This window comes from Anopheles arabiensis, chromosome 2, assembly GCF_016920715.1.
Source record: "Anopheles arabiensis isolate DONGOLA chromosome 2, AaraD3, whole genome shotgun sequence".
In the NCBI taxonomy this organism is placed as follows: Eukaryota; Metazoa; Arthropoda; class Insecta; order Diptera; family Culicidae; genus Anopheles; species Anopheles arabiensis.
In genome coordinates, this window is record NC_053517.1 from 44,967,343 (window position 1) to 44,989,225 (window position 21,883).

Sequence of the window (21,883 nt, forward strand, 5' to 3'; positions counted from 1 at the left end):
ACGCGTCCTTCCTAAACTGCAACATCATATCCCAATACATACACACTTTCTCTCGTCTGGGGTCTGGGGACGCAGCTCTTGAACCTAGCACAAATCGCAACAGCTTTGGAATTTCTTTTTTGTTGCTTATTTTACTAGTGTGCAGTATAGGGTTTAAAAAAGGATAACAAACGTTTTGGGTGATAAACACATCAGTGATCTGATTCTCATGTCCACACAAGCCTTACACAGTGAAGGTTGTAGCTGAATACGGTCGGATTAATCTGAAGGAACGTGGAACTTTTGCCTCTTGAAAGGGTTGTATGATACGTCAATTAGAAATAAAGGTTTCATTGTTTTTGTAAGCCGTTCAACGTACTTGGGCAATATTTCAAATTCACATCAAAACTACATAATAGAAAACTCGCATGTTCACTATCCAGGCATGAAATATCATGCCTGGCAACGGAAAACAGTCTAAAACTTGCATTCTATTGTGTAATGTAACGTGAAGACGGTAGCAGTAAACTTGGCGGAGTAGAACTAAAAGTAAAACTGCTCAGGTGTATTTTAAACCGCTAATTTGAGTTACAATTCTAATCCTGCGGTACGAGCATCGCCTGAACAACTTGCGTGGCCATTTAAAGATACCAAGTACTCATGAACTGCCAAGTTGCGGAGGTTCTAAGACACGTGAAACACCACTAGCTGTGGATGCGCACGAAACAAAAATTGGCGCTCAATAATTTGAGCAAAACTAATTTCCACCGCTCGCTAATACGACACGCTTGCACGCTTTATTATTACGAACCGGCAAGCCACAAACTCTCCCAGCAGAGCAGAAAAAAAAGAAAATACGCCGACACAAACCCCGACGTTTCCTCATGCTGAAAATCTTGTTCTTGTTCCAACTTCTACACCACAGCCCATACGTCGGGTCGGGCAAATAAATTTAGATCAAGAAGATAAAACTTTACATCGATGCTGCTTAGCGTGAATGTCGCTTTACGCGTTCGAGATATCTCGCTAGTTAAGAGTTTTAATTAGTTCGAGATTTCTCTCCAAATGCTCGCCTTCCGGCGAAAGCGTTTCGACCTATCCTTCCTTATCATATGGCTTGATGTCTCGCTATCGCATCGATGATCTACAAAACACGCCGCGCGCACGGTAGGACGAGGGGCTACGGTGTGAAGGGGGCAATGTTTTTCACCAGCCCAGCTTCTGGACGCACTGCCGGCGCGCAGGAGGGGTGATCGCATCGAATTCAGTTGGATATAGACACGGTGTTTTCATTCTCTCTCTCTCTCTATGCTTTTGCTGTTGTTGCGGGTATATGCTTCTTCACCGTGATGAAAATGAAGAAAACTCGTCCTTTCCACTCAGCCGAACACGGTGTGCTGGCGGTTTAGTCCTAGGACATTCTTGCCGCCAGCCACCGGAGTTGGTTTGTGATGTTGGCTGATGGGAAAGAGGAAAATTGAGAAAGCCACTCAGAATAGATCGGAGTGACACAAAGTGGAAGCGCTCCCGTCTTTTGCCACGCCGCTACCGGAAGGTGAAACCGTATCAATTTCACCCCAATTACCACCCCAGCCAACTGGTGGCCCACCTATAATCAGGCCCGTAAACAGCCGGCACTGCCACTGTTGTTGATAATCTGACCGTGGGAGGAGCGGGGTTTGGTGATGGCCCGCCACGATTCGCTCACTCGAACGGAATACGGTTGGCTGTTAATTTGTGATCCTTACTTTCTTTAGCGCATCCTTCGATGGCTTCCCCCGCGACCAGTGCGCTCTTTCCTTCCAGACAGGCGGAACAGTGCCGAACCCACTTGACGAGATAATGAGTGATGAACAGCAGAAGGTAGGATTAGGCTGGTGCCACCACCGTCACCGCCCGTCGCAGGATACGCAGGCTAAAAGTGATACATTTAATTGTGCCAGTGCTAAGTTCCCCTTCCCTAGGTTCCGAGACAGTGCATGCAAGCAGCGGTAAACGGTAACCACCACCGACCCTTACTCAAGGTTACAACGGGCACGGGTTTTTCGCAGTTGCACTGAGCGTGTCTGATTACACGTATTTTGACGTATATTTTGACAAGTTTGTCGGCGGTGAAGGGCGTACATGAAGCAGCCGCCGTGGCCACACGGATCTTGCTATTATAAAAAAGGATACGTTTAATTAAGCTACCCGCACTATGACCCCTCGATAAATGCGGGGTTGAAGCGAAGGGCCCACGGAAGCACGGCAAAAAGCGGTGAAATGAAATCGAGATAATAATAGATCAAAAGATGAGTTGTTTATCAACACTGATTTGACGTGAATGTGCTCAGGAACGGAGAAGGGCATGTTTAGGGCGACAGTATCTGGGGGAAGGTTTGCGACAAGAACATCACACGATGATAATACCAGAAGCAGCCACAACGAGGGAACGTTTGCGAGAATAATGAGACATGAGACCAGAGAAGCCAAAGACGGCCAAACGGAAGGAAAAAAAAACACGCAAACTATAAACAAACAAATCAAAATCCACAAATTTTCTATCATCACAGCCGGGGGAATGCTTTCGAGGAAGCGTATGCTGTATGTTTTTTGCCCGATAATTGACATGATTATGCTTTTGAAGGAAAGGCTCGCACATGCTAATGGTACAATGACTCTAAACAAGAAAATTGGAATACGATTGTAAGCAATTCAAATGTCAAAAAGTGTCAATACGTAGCCATTGAGGGAAATTGGATCATAGAACCAAACCGTGTAATGGTGTATCCCCTAGATACTTCAGGGGATCCCGCCACTCGCTCGAGGGGGAGACCCCTGCCTGCTCACTTTATATGCGAAATTTATTTGTCGATTTTGTCTGCAATTTTCTTACGCCCGCGGCGCTCCTACCATGTTTCCGAGAACGATTTACGCACCGATGGTGCCAGAATTCCTCACGTGTATCCATCCACTTACGAGCCAGCAGGTAGGTGTGCGTATGTTGCATGCACGGCCAATGCTCTACTGCGAGCGGTAGCCAACCGTGGCGAACGAAGATGTGCCGATGATCAATGCCCTTTGATTCTGGGAACGCAAATAAGCCTACACGTAGCGCTTCGCAACGTCTAAAACGCACGTGTCGTCACGCAGTGTGGCAATTGACGAAAGGAAACATATTTCCGAGCGTTACATTTTCGCCATCGGACGCATTGGCCCCCAGTTGGGGGAGCCTTTTTATCCCTTCTGGGTCAGTGACCTTAAAGCTGGTCGTGCGTGCGCCCTAATCAACTTCCTTCATAATGTTAGTCCCGTCCATGGTAAACACAACACCCGAATATGTCACGCCTGCGCAAACAAAGCAGTGCGTCGTATCATCTGCGTCTGCGGATAATGCTCCGTCGTAGTAAAAATTGGATACGTCAGCATTTTCAAATATCGATGTGTTTGCCAAATCGTCGATAATGGATATGCTCGAATGAATTTGTAACATTTTACACGATTAATTTGTTGAACAGTGTCAAACAGTGAATTTGGGACAATCAATTTTGCTTTCACACAATTCAAAGAACGGCCTTTTACGCTATCGTATTCCGCTATGACGAGAACAATGAATCTAGAGACATGTGAACCTCACATAATCGTACAGTCTGTTCCCGAATTACGCGGTTTGTGCGTTCCCGAGGAATCCACGTAAGTCGAATTTCACGGTTTTCGACCAAAATACAATTGGTTACTTTATACTTTTTATTTTATTTTGTACTTTTATACACATTATCATTTATTTGATACGATTCGTGTAGAATATTCTGATAGCTTGTAAGTGGATTAAATTTATTGGCAAAAATGCAATTTATACTGCATTGGACAATTCTCGAAGCATATTGTACTGATTTGACATTTGATCTGCCAAATTTAGAAAACAGCGTATCTCCGAATCCGCCTAAATCGAGAACCGCGTCACTCGGGAACAGACTGTATTCGTGTTTAACCTACAGTTCAGTTCGTGGATTTTTTTTTGAGAAGTTTGGCTGTGTAAATATAATTACAAAAAAATGTATTGAAGTAATTAAACCTCACAGTTGAGTAATCCAAAATATGTTATAATATATATGCACGTGTTCCCCCGAGATACGCGATGACATACTTCGGAATACATAAAAAGTAGTACGATACACATACAACACACAGAGGAGAAATACATTTTCTTGTTACATTTTTTTAAAGACCGCCGTAAAGCTTGCTTAGGTAAATAAACGTATAAACAATAAATTCAATATTCAATGTTCAAAAAGATGCAAAAAGCTTAAGAATGACTTAGAGAATCCATAAAGAATTTCATTATTTCGTTTTTAATAACAATAAGATGTCAACAACATTAACAAGAATTAATGTAGTGTACCATCCATAGGCAAGTTGAGATATACTAACAAAGATTAAGAAAAAGCTGCAACACCACTTACCTGTTACGGTTATGTACTGAGGCGTACCACCGCCCGGACTCTGCACGACGGCCACCTGTGGCGTCTCGTCTGCAGTGGCTTCCGAACCAGAGCTACCGCTTTCCACGCTTTCGTTTGCAGTCGAACTGTCCAGCAGCTTCTCACCGTCGGCCTTGATCTCGACACTTTCATTATCGTCATTCAACTGTACTAGGTCGATCAGCGTACCGTTTGTGTTTATCACAATTTTCTTCTAAAAAGAGGCACAACATATTCATTAGTAATTTGCACAGCGACGAGCAGGTTGATAATTTTACTCAACGCCTTAACGAACCTGCTGAATGATTTGTTGCAACGACAGTCCATTCGCGTTACTCAGGATGTTCATGATGTTGGAATTGTTTGCCAGCAGGGCAGTCGGCACGAGCGCTCCTTTCGCGTTTCCATTTTTCAGCCCACCACCGGCAATGGTGATTGTGGATAGCTGTGTCGAATTTGCACCAGGGCGGGAAGCCATCACGGTTGGGGACGAGCTTGCCACACTGACCGTTACTACCTCGGCCGCGGTTTGACTAGTACCGTTCGCTGTGCCTTCGGTCTCAGCGGGTTCAGTGACGGGTTTCTGTGCTGCTGTGGTTCCTCCTTCGCCAGCAGGCTCGACTGTTACGGAAGCAGACCCACCGCTCACGGCGGGAATCACGGCAATAAAGTTTCGCTGCGCTGCTAAACGTGTCGCCATGTTTTACGGTGCTAAAATATCAATGCGCGTTCTGCTGTGCATAAATAGTACTCTCGGGCACTAGGAGAGCAGCCGGTTAAATAGTTTATCTGTTAATCTTCCCTGTAAAGTGTGTCAGGACCTGCCTGGTCGCTCGCTCTATAACATGCGACAGCTCAAAGTTTGTCGTTGATGATAACGGGGTTAAGCGTTGATATGAAATGTTATTCAAGAATGTCTGGGCGGCACAGATATCACTGGAGTTTTTGGAGAGTGAAATGGTACTGATGCTTTTATGGTAATTGTTACTAGCTTCGTTTGACGAGCGAAATTACTCTTGCTTGAATGATAAGTTTTGTAGGTTTGTTTCTTTGTTTCGATGCTTAATGTTCTCTTTCTCTCTCTTGAGATGGATAGGAAAATTATGTTCCCAGACTGAAGGAAAAAATCCTGAAATGAAGAGAAAACTGCTTTGAATTCGTTTGGTTTTCGTTGTTATTAACGGCCTAAGCGTAGGTTTAACTATCCTACCATATACGCCATCTATTGAGAGCTTTATGAACTAATGTCAACTTGAGCTATGGCAGAATGGCTTTGCATGGAACTTAGAATAATTAATTGAATTGTAAAAATATGATTTTGTATTGCACAACAATCCTGAAATTGCTGTTTGATTGTACTATTGGTTCTAAGAAATTGCTGATTTTTTGTTCAGCACAAGGTTCGGAAATGAATGTTATATTTTCACATCCTCGTCCTCTCCAATTCTCTTATTTTCCCATATGGATAGAAACAACACATCACAATCGCCGGAAAACAAGCACAGGCCAAAGACGGGTCAATTTAAATCTTCCGGGAGATTAAACATTACGCTATACACCTCACACACCCACACCCACACACACACGCACCTTGCCGATGGGAGGACACGGGGAAACACACACGGTGTATTTCTACGATTGTATATATTGTTGATAAGCACAATTAGCGAAAAACAAAACAGCAAACGCCGGTCGGTCGGTCGGTCGTCAGGAAACAGAAACGAATGCACCAAGCCCAGGACGGCTACTGACGCCTAGCGATCAAACCTGGCTACTAAGGACTGCAATGTGCTGCTAAGGACGACCGGTGCATGGTGGTGGCAACGGACTTTGTTAGAAAGCAGACAGAGCGCACAGGAAAGAAAACACGTTAAAACACTAGGCGACTGTCGAACGGAACCGTATCGATCAAACAGACTCCCCCGAACGCCTGTCTGTGTCGCTGTATCCTTTACTGTACTGCGACCAGGGGTCCCACTCTTTTCCCGCAACACAGTAAGGCACGGCCAGCTGCGCACCCGACCCAGGATACGCTTCGCTGAACAACTTCGCGGTCCGTTGTTAGGGGTCGCGCTTTAAAGGGCACTTCCCCGAGCGTGTGGTCCTGGTGGCGCGTTAGGCGAACGCCATATGGGGGACGCGATCGCTGCATCGTAGTAGAGCTAATGCACGCTAGAGGAAAAAATATATATCGTTCCCCTTGGATACGGGGGATATATCGTCGTGAGCAAATTGAAAACCTTTTCAAGTGGAACATTCTTTGCTTGGGTGGGGAGTAAGCTTTAGTGGCGCAAAAGAACGTAGTATCCTTTGCTTAGGGTACTTGTGTGTTGCGTCACACATGCTTTGTATGATGTGAGATCGGTAACGTACATGCACTAATATCCTCACATTCATTTCACGTTTTAAGTTGTGTAATTATGAAATATATTTTCAAAAAGTTCAATTGAAAAAAAAAATCACATTCCGTAAAGTTGGGACCATTTATGCGATCGACAACAAAAAAAAAACCAAGAACAAGTGTGGTAAATTCTCGACCCAATGATGCGTGAAACTTGGCAACCCTTGGCAACGCGTGCCATGCACCTGGAAACCGTCATGCCCGATGTCTTCCCAGGCGCGCATAAGTTCTGGGCGTTCTGCCGCCCTGTAAACAAACACCAGGCCAGACGGTTTAGAGCCACGGAAGGAAGCAGTAAGGACACCATCGTCATCAGGGTCCAACAAAATAAGGGACAGTCACATATTTCAAATTGTTAGCTCGGCAAACCCCACACAGTGCCCCGCTGTGACACACGGTCCCCGCCATATTGCCTTGCGGACAGTTGCATTCATGCGTTGTTAATTTTCCAACCGAATCGCCCCCGCTACCCTGTTCCCCAATCCGACCCAGCCGAACTTACCTCTCTATCCTTTTCGAAGGATGTAGAGCATCTTCTCCGGGGAAAAATCCTCGCACTGGTGTGAGTTTCGATCCATCGTTGATGTTGGGGAGGGGACACCTATATAGAGGTTGCTCTACCAAGTGGACGGTTGCATTCCAGCAGTGGTTCTGTTGCTTGAAGGTTCTATCGCACCGACGGACGACCTGTTGTTGTTGTTACACAAGCACTAGTCACAGCAGCAAAAGGAAGAATGTTAGTTTTCCAACATGACGTACGCACACACGCACGCACACACTCGAACACACCAGGCTAATGGGGCAGGAAGTAGCAGTGGCCCTTTGGCTCGTTTTCCAGCAGTTACGAAGGAATGCAATATTTTCCTTCTCAGTCGGTAAGCTATGCGAACGAACCGGTTCCTTGTACAAGCACAAAATCTACTTATTAGCCGTTTCGCGTACCGAAAGCTGCTGTGCACTACGCCAGCAGGTGATTGCTTTGCTTTTCCCAATCCTTCCGTACGCGGGCATCACTCGATAAATGCTGCCCAATTGCCTGGATTTGCTGCACTGGGTGTACGAGGTGAGGACGATGATTTCAGCACAGAAACACCATACAGGAATATGTTGCACTTCTCACCTTACGAACACTGGAGCGCAGTTTTTGTCTTTTTCACGATACGATATGGACGCTCCCCTCGGTTCAGTTTGCTTGTTTTCACCCAAAAGTGTCGTCGACGGGGCACACAGCCTGTGCGAAAAAATGGGGAGGCGGAAAATCCTTTGCCTCAGTTTCGTAGCAACTACTTTGGTGAAATCTCTTTTATTTTGTTATTCGTTTTTCAGCTCGTTGCCAAGGAGACAAAATTTTGACAGCTGCTGTCAAACACTGCTGAGCAAAGTGTAGACAGCGAATGGGCGACGGTCTCGTACGTATGTTGGTTATTTCTTCATTTCTGTTTAGTGGCTCGTTTCGATAATAATGTGAAATAATACCATCAAAGTTATCGGTATCAAAGTTTTGCAACATACGCTAGAAATAATCTCTGTTGAGTTTAAATAAGGGCAAAACATAGGCTAAACTTTATCAATTAAGTTGCAAGCTGAAATATTTCATCACGAGCGATAAATTGGTGTACACAAAAATATTTTCAGTGGCATATGTTATTTAAAATAAAATTCATAATCATTCAACAACATTTATAGAATTTATACTTCTTTGAGTTTGTTTGTTCAGTGTCAGCCACCATGCTAAGCTTCCCGCTTCCAAAACTTTCAAACCAGCCGCCGTTTCAATGGGAGTGTAGACTGTACTGCATGCTTGTTTGAATCCGCCGTTACATGAAATGTTTCACATTCATTTGAAACATTTAACCGTTGTATCAATGACCAAATATACACCTTCATATGCTCTGCATACACGAGTATTCCAATCATTTTGAAAGGTAAGTACTTTTTCTTATTAAAACATCAATATTAATGGTATTGCAGATTTTATTTTTATTTTGAAGTCTCATTTATTTATTTTTGTTTATGTCAGAAAACTTGCTTTTACGAAAAAAATCTTCAGTGCTGTCTTATATAAAATATATTGATAGTACCTTTTTCATGCGATTATTTGTTGTAAAATATTCATTTTTCATTGTTTGATATTGTTTCAGAGTCAATATTATCAAAAATATATGGTTGGTTGGCACAATTTCATAATTATAGAGTTTAATAAAAATTGATAATTAAGCAACACTTTTTTCGGTTCGTAATGATTTTTATAATTGTAATACGAAATAATATGAGGAAAAAGTAGAGCATTATAGGCATGAAAATACGTATTTACGTTTGAATTCTTTTTAAAATATATTTAAAAAATATTCAACTTTGTGGAGTTGAAGGTTAGTAAAATGAATTTTCAAAATATGAAATGTAATAATTGGATAAGGATAATTTATATGACAAGGTAATATAACTAGCTAAGGAGAAATTATAATTCCTGCATAAACTAGTATTTTTGGACCAAAACTGCTGAAAAACTCAATATTTGAAAAGTTTTTTTTCTTAGTATAGAAGCAGAACTTTTGCGAAGGAATCATGAGCGATCCGTTATTATTTTGAATATCCTGTGTAACCAGTAATCGATGCATCTTTTTAGTTAGCAATCTTTTTCGTTGGTTGTCGGTAGATGGCAGACAGTTCAATGCAAATACTTCTTCTTCTTTTTCTTCTTCTTCTTCTTCTTCTTCTTCTTCTTCTTCTTCTTCTTCTTCTTCTTCTATGTGGCATAACATCCTGCGCGGACATGCCAGCCTATACAGATTTTCGAGACTTTATTTAATACCACGCGGGATAGTCAGTCCTGCCTACGGGTAGCATGGTTCATTCGGAACTTGAACCCATGACGGGCATGTTGTTAAGTCGTACCAGTTGACGACTGTACCACGAGACTGGCCCTGGACTATATTAGGATATGGGTTTTCATAATCATGAAAAAAACAAACAAAGAAACAAAACATACACTAGTGCAAAAAAAAACAACGACGAAAAATGTGTACCCCAAAAACACGATTGTATGGAAATAATTTCCAATCCGAAAAGATTGTTTTTCAAGCATGCAGAACATTTATGTTCTACTTTTTATCATCCACAACCATTACGAGCAAAACCGTCTGCTACCGCAGGGCAGAGAAAGAAAGCACTACTCACAGCGACTTACAAAACTATCGCCTTTAGAACATCATCTCTGGGGGGAGATTAAGTGGGTTGGAGTGGTGGGTGTTTGGACGGATTTGTCGCTAGCTATCTCTTTTACACAGATTTTTTGATAATCTTTTCTTTCTCTTCATGTTCCATACTCGTGCGATCCCGCTCACTCGCACACTCATTTTCCGAGCAGGTATGATTGTGGCACGGCAAATCCTTCTGCGTGCAGTGTTGTCCCTACGCAAGCAAAAAACGCCCAAGAAGTCGGGAAAAGCATGGTAGGCCATGGTTACCCACACGCAGCCGTAGCAGCAAAGCACCGAAAAATCGGACCGGGAGAAGAAATGTTGGTAGTTTTGTTTACTTTCAAAAGAAATTATGTCGGATCACACGGATGAAAGGGAAGCTGGGACGACGGTCGAAATGTTGTACAAAAGGAATTTGAATCAAGGAGGGCACGATTGGGGCAAAATAAAATTCGCTACAAAAAAAAACATATTTTTCAACATCACACCAGTCCGTGCCGTTGTGGCAGCGGACGAAGTGTGAAGGTCCGGGACGCATCGCTGGGTGTTGTTACCGGTCTCGGAGGGATTTATTAGATTTTTTGGTCAGCTACCGGCTGCCTCTTGCTTTTTTGATTCCGACCAGCGGTGAAGCACTCAGCAAGACACATCAAATGAATCCTACGCATCAGGGACCAGCGTGGATGGACGGTTCTGTTGAAGGCATCTTTTTTTTTGCTTGTTCGGATTATTCCATGCGCTAGAAGAAAGTTGAAGAATGAAGGACGAGGGTTTATGAAAAAATATTACGGTTGATGGACTCCTGCTGGGCGGCTCTTTGCCGTTAAAGGAAGAAAAGGTGGGAAGAAATGGTGCGTATAGAAAAAAAAATCAAGCTCCTCATCAATGCGACGCGAAAGGAATTCAAAACGGAAAGGTACACACACCGATCGTTGAAGGTGTCAATTTGTGCAAAGGCCTTATGTGCGCTAGCCTGTGCTTGTGTGTATGTGTGCTGCGATTTTAATGGTAATTTGGTTTTTTTTTGTTAGTGCTAGCAATTGTTCGAATGAAATCAAAGCATAACGAAGGACTGGAGCATTCGCTCAGTAGCAGCAGCGTAGAAATTCACCACTGTGGGTTGTCATCATTTACGAGGAGAGCTGTGATGATCAAATAATTTGTGTGAAAAACTTGTGTGAGCACAGCATAGCTACACATAAAACATAACCAACTCGGCCACAAACAACTAAAGCAAGCATGAATGCGTGTGACAGAGACAGAACGGGAAGAATATGAAAAAAGAGAAAGAGAGAGCATAGAGCATAAATCTTGCAAGAGAGTCAAACGAAGGGAAAAACGCTCTCTTTTATGCCTTAAACGAGCGCAACGAAAGCGCACCGAGAGCGGAAAACTCAGAAAGCTGCCGAAAGAGAGAGAGATAGAGAGGGATGGGAAAATCCTATCGAAACGTCCCTTTAAATGTGTGTATCGTTTAACAGGGGATGTCTTCCGCCATCCACCCTGTTCCACTGACTACCGTGCGCCCCATTTGTCCCCTTTGCTAGGGGGAAGCGGGATTAACGAAGCAGGAAAGTGGCCGGACGTGGTGGTACGGTGGTCCTTAACGGTGAGCGTGAGAGTAATGCGCGAAGAAAGCCATCAGCCGACCAGCGAACTAACAAAACAGCTCGGCGAAGGGCCGAGTGAATTTTCACCAGCCGCACGGTTTCGCATTCGGTCACCGCCGCTAGGAGCGCTCTCACGCTCCGGTTATATACATTTATAACCACTAACGGTAGTGGCGTTTTCTTTCCCTCCCAGCAGCACCCGAATTCCTGGCCACTGGGCAAAGTTTTACCCTGGAAACAAAGTTTCCGTTTTTCTCCGGTGTGGGGTGTGCATTCGCCAAAATAGGGCAAAACACAGCAAAACCCAGGTAATGGAAAATAAGATGGTGCAAAATTTAAACGGACTCCTTTTGGTGCAACCTCGGGCAAGATCCTAGGCAGGAGTGTGTGAGTGAAGTGATTGTGGGGAGGGCGCAAAGGGCAACGGAAATGAAAACTACTGCCACTGCTGTTGCGGTGGCGTCCTAAGTAGGCTGTGGTGGCGTCTCTGCGATCATCTAGTGTCGTGTGTGAAGGGGTGTGCCGCTAGTGAGGGAGTGTGAGGGGCAAGTGCGGCTCGTGTGTGTGTGAACAAGAATTATGCAGAACTGGAAAAAAGAAAGCCCCGCAAATGGTACGAATACGCCGTGTTGCCGTGTGCAGAAAATGTTATGTACAAGTAAAAGTTGAACCATTAAGCTTCCTCATCCGGGTGATTGTGTTAGTGTAGTGGGTGTGTTTTGGTGTGCATGTGTGTATGTGTGTACTCGGAATTTAAGTGATTTTTTGGAAGAATCCGTACAGTTCGCTTCTCTGCTCGCAGCTGGCCAGAATTATGTGTTGCGGAGTGATTCGCTACACCAATTCATTCCCCCCATCTGTTCCAGCGTACCAGCGGATAGGGCCATTGCGTTTGCTTCTGCGTTGATTGAAGAAGGTGGCGACCCGGATTTCTTCAAATTGTGATGCGTTGGTGCACGTTTGTGTGTGTGTGTGCTGCTGTGTGCATGCATCAGTGTGCGCGCATTTGCAGTTGACTGTGGCAAGTGATGAAAAGTGGATGAAAAATGCTAAATTATTACATTCCACACGGAAAACAAGTTCATGGAAGCAGTAAGGTTTTACGGCGATTAGGCTTGCGCTGGTGGGCAAAAAAAAATCCACGGAAAATCCCCCCCTCCTCCCGTGTCCAAGGCATTGGGATGGGTGGCAAAGTTGCTGAGTTGGGGCAGGGGCAGCCGTGTTGGGGACAGCAGCAGTGAAATATCGATCGCAGGCAGGTTCCTTCCACTTCGATTCCGGTGTGTTGCTCTCTCTCCCAAAACGCTATCTGCCAGTGGCGTACGGGCGTACATGTACGCACTCACCACACACATAAACGCACGGTAATCACACACACACACATAGCCACACGAGAGCATATGGCGAACAGCGAGCAGGCACTATCTCATTCACGTAAAGCCTAAAAGTTGGGACGATTTTCATAAGCCTACAAAACCCGTGCGGGAGTAAAGCTGCACCAGCACCGAAAGCCCGAGTGAGGTCGTTGACGGTGTGGCCATAGCATGTGTCTGTATCTAGTGAGGGCCTAGTTTTCATCCCTCTCTTTCACGTTCGCTATCTCTCTCTCTCTCTCAAACTCTCTCTCTCTTTCCACTTTGCTGCTCTCTGTACTAACGCGTGAGTGTGTTAGTAGGCGTCGGGAAGTGGATGAATTTTACGGCGCGCATGCACGCAACCCGTAACCCAAGAAGGAACAACTTCTGATAAGAAACGCTTCGGGCGAGCAGGGCAGAAAAGGCAGGAAAAAAAAGACGCTCTCTCCCAAAGCGGCAAAGTCGAGAGAAATTTGGCCACCGAGAAAGAGTGGGAGGAAGAGCAAGAGCACGGAGAGAGAAAGGCCAGTGCGAACGATGCGAACGAAACAGGAAGACCAGAATGAGGCGTTGGAAAAACGAGTGAAAAACCTCATCCACTTTACACGAGTAAGATTCTGCACTGGCAAACTGGGGGGGGGGGGGGAGGGAGGTGGTAGAAAAAAAGGCTTGCTCCAATCTCCCTTGGAATGGAGTCACGTGCCCTGCTTGTCTACTGTCGCTGTGTGTGTACATGTGTTTGTGCCTGCGCGCATGTTGGGGTGTTGCTGAGATGCACTGCCAATGTAGAACGTACCAGGGAAGACAAACCGGAAGTAGATAGGGAAGGGTCGCCATTGCACTACCTTCGACAACGGCACTGGGGGATTATGTAGCCCTGCGATGTAGGCCACCAGCCGTGTACACCTGCACATGCACAAGAGAAAGGAAGATTGGTTCTTTACGTAGGTAACGAAAAGCATACATTTGCTTGACACATGCAGGTGTCTCCGGAAGAATGTCCTCCCGCTATAACGATGTGCACAGGAGCGCGAGCAGTGGGCTGTTTGTATTTGCCAATTACTTGAAGTAACAACAGCAAAGAACTATTGTTTCCTCATTCGTTTTTTGAAGCTGCTGCAACCAGCACAGCAACAAACAAAACAGGCAGAAATCCAACAAAACCCGCGCATCAGCTCAGCTGGAAGGCTAGATCCAGGGGTAGGATGTATTCTTTCTTGCAATTACTTTCAGGGAACTGGAAATTGAATGGCCAGATGTGTTATGGTTTGCGTCATGTTGTTTTTGTTCCGTTCTTGGTACCTTTCTAGGCTGATATTAGCTCTGGAAGCATGGCAGGCCGTTGATAGTCAGACAGAAAGCAGGGGAGGAATAGTTTATCTTTAGCGTTCTATTTTTTCCTCTCTCGCATGGTAGCTTAAAAATAGCCAACCATCGGATGTGGGGGCAAGTTGTGACATCATTACCTACTGGCACGGGTTGTGTATGTCCTTGTGGGGAAGATCCTACTTGCAGAGAGCGCTATAGAAGTGTTCATCAGAGTTTGTACGTTCGCTTGATGATAATTGCTGCCCCGTATCGATGAACTGCTAATTTGTCCAATTTCCAATTCTATTAATTAAATCGTTTGCTTGATTATCGTCTCGATAGTCATCTCGCACTTCCTGTGGGACGCCCAAAGACACTTCTTCAAAGACACTAAGGCACTAACGCTCGAGCTTGGCCTAAAATACCACAATTGAATTAAATAATTAACCCTCACTAACGAGCAGCGTGTCTTCAATTTCAATCACAGCAGGGAGGTTCGTCGTCTGAAGACGCTCACAGAATAGAAAAATAGTGGAAAACGCGAGTGACTGATATTCGAGCTAGTGGTACTGGTGCTAGTGTGTGTTCAGTGCAAGGGAGCATTGGCTCGTGGGTGTGATGTGTGGGCACAGTGTGCAGCTGGGCAGTGGCGGCACGCAATGTACCGGAGATCCGCGCAGCTCAGAATGAGGAGGGACCCGTGCCGAGTGCAGAAGTGTGCGCAGCAGCATCAGTCACGTCGGTCGTGTCAGCCGGGTGCGGTTGTGTTGAGCGGTGGTGGTAAGCTTGCCGGTGCGTTGGTAGCTGTAGACGGCGTCGCTCGTGACGCCCGACGTCCCACGACCATCCGGTGTGTGCGCAATCGAATCAGTCGTCAATGAGTCACGTTCGTTACAACCAGAGACTTCAGGAGCCGTACGAGCAGGAGTGGCAGCAGCAGCAGCAGCAGCAGCAGGAGCACGAAGAGTGGTACCGTGGTAGTAGTGAGCGTAGTAGCGAGGACCGCTCTAGGTCGTCGCAGCAGCTGCGGCAACAGCTGCGGCAACACCAGCAACAGGAGGACGAGGATTCGATCGAGGAAGTGGTACGGTTGCACCAGCAACAGCTTCAGCAGCAGCAGCAGCAGCAGTATTCGGGGCCGGGCACCTCGTCAGTTCGCCGACGTTCGGCCGGTGTGCAAGTAGGGGGAGGAGGCGGCGGCGGCGCGCTTGGTTGTAGCGGGGGTGCTGGGGGACGGGGCTTCGTTGCGGCGGTTGGCGGTGTTGTCGGGCAGGGATTCCTTGCACTACGGCGGACGCGGGTTCGTGCCGGTTGCGCCTCATAGCACGGCCGGAACAGCGCTGCCAACAGCCACAGCCCGAAGCTAGTCGTCGTTTCACGCGCCCGACGTAGACTAATGCAGTGGCGGAAGTTCGCACGGCTGAAAACGACTGCTACCGGACATTCGCGGACGCGAAGAATGCTTTGTTGTGGCCGAAGAAAGGTGAGTACCGGGTTTGGGGTGTGTTCGCATAATTTCGCATACTTTAAGGTTTCGGAGTTGGGTTAAATGAATTTCATCAAAAAATGTACTGTGTTAGCAGTTACATACTGCAGTGTTTGCAAGCACATTATTATTTGATGGTACTATCAGTACCACTGTAAAACCTTCATAATTAATTGATTTAACATGATATTTTATTATCTCTTGCTTCAAAATATTATTCTTTTAATATACTATTAGGTTTAATATTATCTAATGTATTGCTCCAGTTCTGTCTAGCTAATTTTCAATACGTTATTTGTTGATAATATATCAATAATATTATTCTTCTTCTTCTTCTTTTTCGTGGCATTTTTCTCTCTTTGTGTTTGGAGTTATTTCACTCATAGCTATGTGTTCAAGTAATTAAATCTATAGATCGCCTGTGAATGCCGACAGGGGCGCTACGCTAACAGTTTAGTTCATGGGCCTTTAAACTTTTCCATACACGAGTCACATCGAATTAACATAAATATCATTATTGAGGTCAATTTACACGACAGCTCTTTGCTATTTAATGGACGATTTAAAACATTGTATGTAAATTCAATAATTCAACAATTCAATAAGCCGGACTTGTGGTACAGTCATCAACTTGTACGACTTAACAACATGCCCGTCACGGGTGCAAGTCCCAAACTATACTGCTATGGGTGGAAATCAATTAGTCACTGAAAGCCAGCCCCACAAGTGGTACAGGCAAGCCTTGACATTGGTTGTTGAGCGAAAAGGGGAAGAAGAAGAAGAATGAAAATTCAATGAAAATTTAAGTAACAAGTGACACGAAAGCAGGAAAAATCAGTGTTACTGATCTATTCAATGGAATGGTCGAATGAGACTCGGGCTGTTTTATTGTTATCCGTTTTGCTCGATTCGTCGTATGGGGAGGTGAGAGAGGAGATAAAACAATGCTGATGAAATAGTTATCACTTTATTTTTCCGTGTAAATCAGTGGCCGATTGGTCTGTATTTAGCTTCCTTTATTTACCTTTTGTCATTATTTCAATATTGTATCATTCATTTCTACAATCTACGAGGCTGTCAAAGGGTTAAAATAACCATAGCATAGTTGGGTCGTATGGCAGAAGTGTTTAAGAAGATCAGAAACATATTTAGATTGTAGATGCTTAACTCATGCTATTAATTGTACGTTTCACTGTAAAGCAGAGGTTTTCAACCGGTGGGGAATTCCCCGCAAGGGATATGCTGACTTTTTCATGGAAGATTGTTGAAATTTTGGCTAAATACCACGTTGCCACGCTCAACCTTCTCCCTGTTGCCATCTCCTCCCCGCTCATGAACTTGTGAGTGGGGATTGTAATTATACTTGCATTTTACATGGGAGAAAAAAAATACAAAAAGGTTAAAATCACTGCTGCAAAGAATTGCAAATTAAATAGTTAGGGTACTACAGTAGAACGCCTTTTACATTGAGGGGTAGTAGTAAGCTTGCCGGTAACTTTCACCTAGATGGCTATTTATCCGTGCTATTTCATCCGTGCTCAGGAATGAAGGTGACATGTGGTCAGAAAGAAGTTTAAAAAAACAAAAACCCGTTACCAGTCCAATCTAGGAGCAGTCCAGGACTTTTGTTCATCCTGTTTATCAAAACTTAATTTGTTTTATTTTGCACGCAGATTTTTTCAGCTTATTTTTAAGCATTCACTGCGCGTCTAATCACGGCCCCTAATATTTTACCCATTTTAATCCAAACACCTTTTTTTTACACGTGATTCAGTAAAAAATCGATGAAAAATAAGTCCAACATGATTTTCTGTTGTCACTACGCATTACTTATGTCTTTTATATCAACAGCCTGTTTGCTTCTTTACTTCTATCTGTCAAACGCGACCGCGGTTCTTAGTTGAAGATTTGGGAGGAACATGTTCTATAGCTTTTTTAACGTATATCAAAATTAAAAAATTAATGAATAGGGAAATGAATACGGAATTTTTGAAAATATACCTTTTGTCAACAAATTTAGGCTGAGAATAACAAAATATTACATTGCACAACTGTATAGTATAGTAGTAATTTAAATAAAAAAAGTCTTTTGAAATGATATTGAAGGTTTGTTTTTCTTTTTGGCGTAACGCCCTACGTATTCCTAATGAATGACCTATAAAAGAATTACATACTAAATAAGTACCAATAACTTAATGATCCGCACAAGGCTTGAACCCACGACGGGCATCATTGTAAGTTGTGCGAGTTGATGACTGTACCTCGGGATCATTGTTTACAAAAACTGTGCAGTGATGTGAAGCATTAATGAAAAGTACTGTTATAAGAAATATTTGCTCAAAGTTTGTATTGATCTATAATTTTATACATCATATTATTCCCTTAATGTTAGTTATCATAAGTTTGGAATAGTTTTTTGTGATAGCTTTTTGACATACGAAAAAGGTAAAAGTCTTCCAACTGAGCATGACTTCTAAGTATAAGACTTTCAAGACGCTACACTGAGCAGTAAAATTTTAAACGAAGCATCAATTGTTCGATTTATTATAACATATCTTTACTGCATTCTGGCAAAGCATCACTCTATCGCAGGACTTTCGCTCTAGTTGTGCTTTGTCCTCACGGATGCTTTCACCTCTATGCATGCTTACGGATGTTATGGGCTGCTAAAGATTTTGCAAGCGAAATTCTTCCCATAGCATTCGGCACCAGCGTACAGCATGATAAGCGCTCTAAAGTCTTACGGAACAATACCAGCGACAGCACTGGCACTGGCTCCCGGCCCGTCTGCCATTGAACGAGCGTCGAGCAGCGCGAGAATAAAATGACACTAAAAACGAAACGGCACAAAAGCGGTGGAGAGGAGAGACGAGACACACAAAAAGTGGGACAATGGGCCAAGATGGCACAGAAAGGATCCCGGTGCGGTGGCATAGCTGGGCCACTGGGAAAACATAATTTATATGGATAAACAACGAATTGAACGACACCCATATTTCTCGTTACGTTCGCTCGGTTGTGTGTGCGGTATTGCGGTGCCATGGCTTGAGGGTGGGTGGATGTTTGGACTGCTTCGTACGGATGCGATCGTTATATCGCCTCGTTTACCACTTTTATGTGTGTGCGTGTGTGTGTGTGTTCGTATTTGTGTGCGAAATTGGATCCTGGCCCGAAGGACCAAAGCGGCAACGTTCGTTCTCCTCGGCCAGCGAACTGTGTGAATTATGTTTCGGAGTAGCATTATGAGACATCGATCTTTGTGATTTCACTCTACTTGTGGTCGTCTGTTCTCACTGCGCTGGGCCAACAGAGTTGCAACCGTTGGACAACAGTACAGAATGTACCCGTTGATCGCGGTGCTCAATAAAATGGAGACGCCTGGTCGGCTACGGACGAGCGACGGTGAACACGGGAGGAAATGGAGGTCTACCATACTGACCCACCATCACAAACAATCGGTTTCATCTTGAAGAGTTTCAGTGATGCATGAGTAACCTATCAAGAGGCAGTAGTTTTATGTAACTATCAGATTATTAGCTAGAAAATCCTATGTAAGTTACGAATAATCTATATAAATATATATTTGATTGATAACTGCCATCTTTTGGTAGAGCATCGATACTTTTAACAAATACATTTAACACTCGCTTTCATCCATGCTAACTACCAACACAAAAAAGGATGCAAAAAATGAGCCAACTGAATTGGATGGAACTTGTCCGTAACCCTGAGCCCACTGTTGCGAGGCATTCTCTTTCCAATAGGAAAATTGCGAAAGTGTAAAAGTATGTTATGTCATCGGGGATTAAACGGCGATTTTATTACCATAAATTTTCCATCACTCGTTCGGCACCGGGAATGCTCGAACGGTTCACGGGAAAATCGTGATCGTGCGCGGGCGTGTGCAGCAACGGAGTGGCATGTTTCGCATGCTTTCGCTCGCGCTGGGTCCAGTATTGGAAAGGATTCTTTCTCCTTTGACGGTAAACTCTCGGCCATCTTTTCTTGTGCACTTTCCTACCTACAGAAGCAGAACACGGAAGAAGGTTCGAAAATTCCTCCGCGAACATTCAAGTCATGTCCAACGCTCAATATCATGAACCCGAGGGTGAGTGAAAGCTGCCCGACAGCTTTTCTGTTCCAACTGAGCACATGGTAATAATACTAATAACAATAATACGATGATGATGATGATAATAATCTTTCGGTAATGGACTGCCAGGGCGGTCGGATGGGCTGTGTGCGACGGCTGGTGGAGGCCGTTACGTTGTGAAGTGATCGATGCCGTCCGGCATTTCACTGCGGTAGGCGGATAGATCCGTCGTGCCCAGAACGGTCGCTGTTCGAAGTGAGAATCGAGAAGAAAAAGAAGAAGACGTCGAGAATGGTTTTAAACGTTTCAGAGCGATGTGATTTGGGTGCCTGCGCTCCGCAATGGCCTTTTTGAGTGCGACGATGAAAAAGTAATTAAAATGACGAGAGCCATAAGTGGCGTTAACGGTTCAAGCTTGGTGCCATCGTACGTGGAGAAATAAATGAACATTAAAAAAGGCATCTTTATGGCTGTGAAATGCTATGGAAATAGTAAAAACAATTTTGACAAATGCAAAGACTGCAAGAAACAGATAAGCACACAAATAAATTGTTGAAGAAGAATTCAGCCGGCTTTTCTTTAGCTTTAGGCACTTGAAAGCACCTACATGCCAGTGGAGCTTGCTAAATCGAGCATGCATCTGCTCCGCTGCCCACCCTAAGAGCTGGAAACGGTTTGCTAAGCGAAAAGGATCAGACTGGTTGCTTTACGCCAGCCCCAATTCAATCGTTTGCTATGATATTTTAATCAAGGTCGAATCAATTTGCTTGCCTTGCTAAGTGCTCAGTTGTCAGACAGTTCTCGATACCAACTGTGTTGTGTCCGATGGTTGTGTGCAAAATGGAATAAAGAAAATGAAAAATAATTTCCGATCCAGATGTATGGCGCAAGAAATTATGCCCCAGGGGGTAAACAGCGTGTAAAGCAATAAGGAAGATAGTTTAGAGTATTTGATGTAACATTTTGCACACACCCAAACATTAACGCAGCTTCCGTTCTCGTCCAACCCCTCGTAAAGCAGTGGTAGTATGTGAAGCAAAAATCAATTTCCGCTTGCATTTGAAGCTGCGTCGACTGATTAAGAGCAAAAACAACTTTGACCGGCTCGTGTGCGGGGTTGAACATTTTTAGATGGCAAAAACTGCACAGAAGGATGTTGTGTATGTTATTTTTCCAGTTTTTTATGTTACTGTTTTGGGAAATAAGAATGTAATGTAATTTGGAAGCGCAGGAAATAGAATAACTTTGAAATTATAGACCTAAAATAAAACTCTTAGACTTAAAGATTTTTTGGGGTTTCAAATTGTCTAAAGCCGGAAACTCATTTAGATGGCCTGCAGCTAGATGTTCGTGCAGTTAATCATTGAACTTAATAATAAATAACAAGAAACCCTTTGCTGAGTTGAACTTAATTGGAATGCAATTGAAGGGAAAGTATGTTAGAGTACAACGACTAAGGGTAAAGTCGCCGCAATATTTAAAGCATAGCTTTAAAATTTAGCGTATTGTTTGTAAAATAGCAAATCAAGCAGCCCGCAGCCATACAAACCACACCGAATTAGCCAAGCAAACGTCACCAAGCAATTGTGTTAAACATACCGAGATCGCTTTCGAACGTGCTGGAATGACGCAAAGAATGTCGGTTCAGATTAGGGCACGAAATGACAAATGCACTGGAATTTCATCCCCAACTGTCTCTGTGCTACGCTCACTAGTGTCTGCACCTCCGTGGTTGAATGAAACGGAAGGGATGGGATTGAGCATGTACAAAAAATGCAATAAAAGCCACTCTCGCACCGAAATCGATTGACACTCATTGCAGCGGTCCGAAAAGCGGTACCAAACGGGTTGCCGTCGTATATCGCTAATCGTACTACCATTGTGGACGTTCAAACCCACTACTACGCACTGTAATATTTACAAGTGGCATCGATGATTGTGTGGCATTTTCTCGGAAAAAGGGGTGCATTATTACATCGGCACTGCAATGA

The 21,883-nt window shown here is 44.2% G+C and overlaps 3 protein-coding genes across 9 annotated transcripts in view; 2 read left to right on the forward strand and 1 right to left on the reverse strand.

Moving 5' to 3' along the window:
- Nucleotides 1–8,173, reverse strand: part of LOC120902013 (transcription factor RFX3) — a 32,357-nt gene extending 24,184 nt beyond the window's left edge. For 2 of the 4 annotated variants that reach the window (XM_040310470.1, XM_040310442.1), the window contains exons 1-4: nt 7,961–8,173; nt 7,343–7,550; nt 4,735–5,568; nt 4,422–4,653 (exon numbers count right to left, since the gene is read on the reverse strand). In XM_040310470.1, coding sequence (XP_040166404.1) covers nt 4,422–4,653; nt 4,735–5,139 — 637 coding nt within the window. In that variant the 5' untranslated portion in view covers nt 5,140–5,568; nt 7,343–7,550; nt 7,961–8,173. Of the gene's footprint in view, nt 1–4,421; nt 4,654–4,734; nt 5,569–7,342 lie in introns of all 4 variants that reach the window. The other 2 variants (XM_040310461.1, XM_040310451.1) reach the window with 2 other exon arrangements.
- A 3,424-nt stretch (nt 8,174–11,597) lies between these two features.
- Nucleotides 11,598–21,883, forward strand: part of LOC120901633 (rho GTPase-activating protein 100F) — a 36,265-nt gene continuing 25,979 nt past the window's right edge. For 2 of the 4 annotated variants that reach the window (XM_040309746.1, XM_040309770.1), the window contains exons 1-2: nt 11,598–11,958; nt 14,801–15,796. In XM_040309746.1, the coding sequence (XP_040165680.1) occupies nt 15,710–15,796 (87 nt within the window). In that variant the 5' untranslated portion in view covers nt 11,598–11,958; nt 14,801–15,709. The other 2 variants (XM_040309762.1, XM_040309754.1) reach the window with 2 other exon arrangements.
- LOC120898380 (ataxin-8-like) lies at nt 15,191–15,637 on the forward strand. The gene has a single exon (XM_040304171.1). It carries the CDS (start codon nt 15,191–15,193, stop codon nt 15,635–15,637), a length of 447 nt encoding a protein of 148 aa, XP_040160105.1.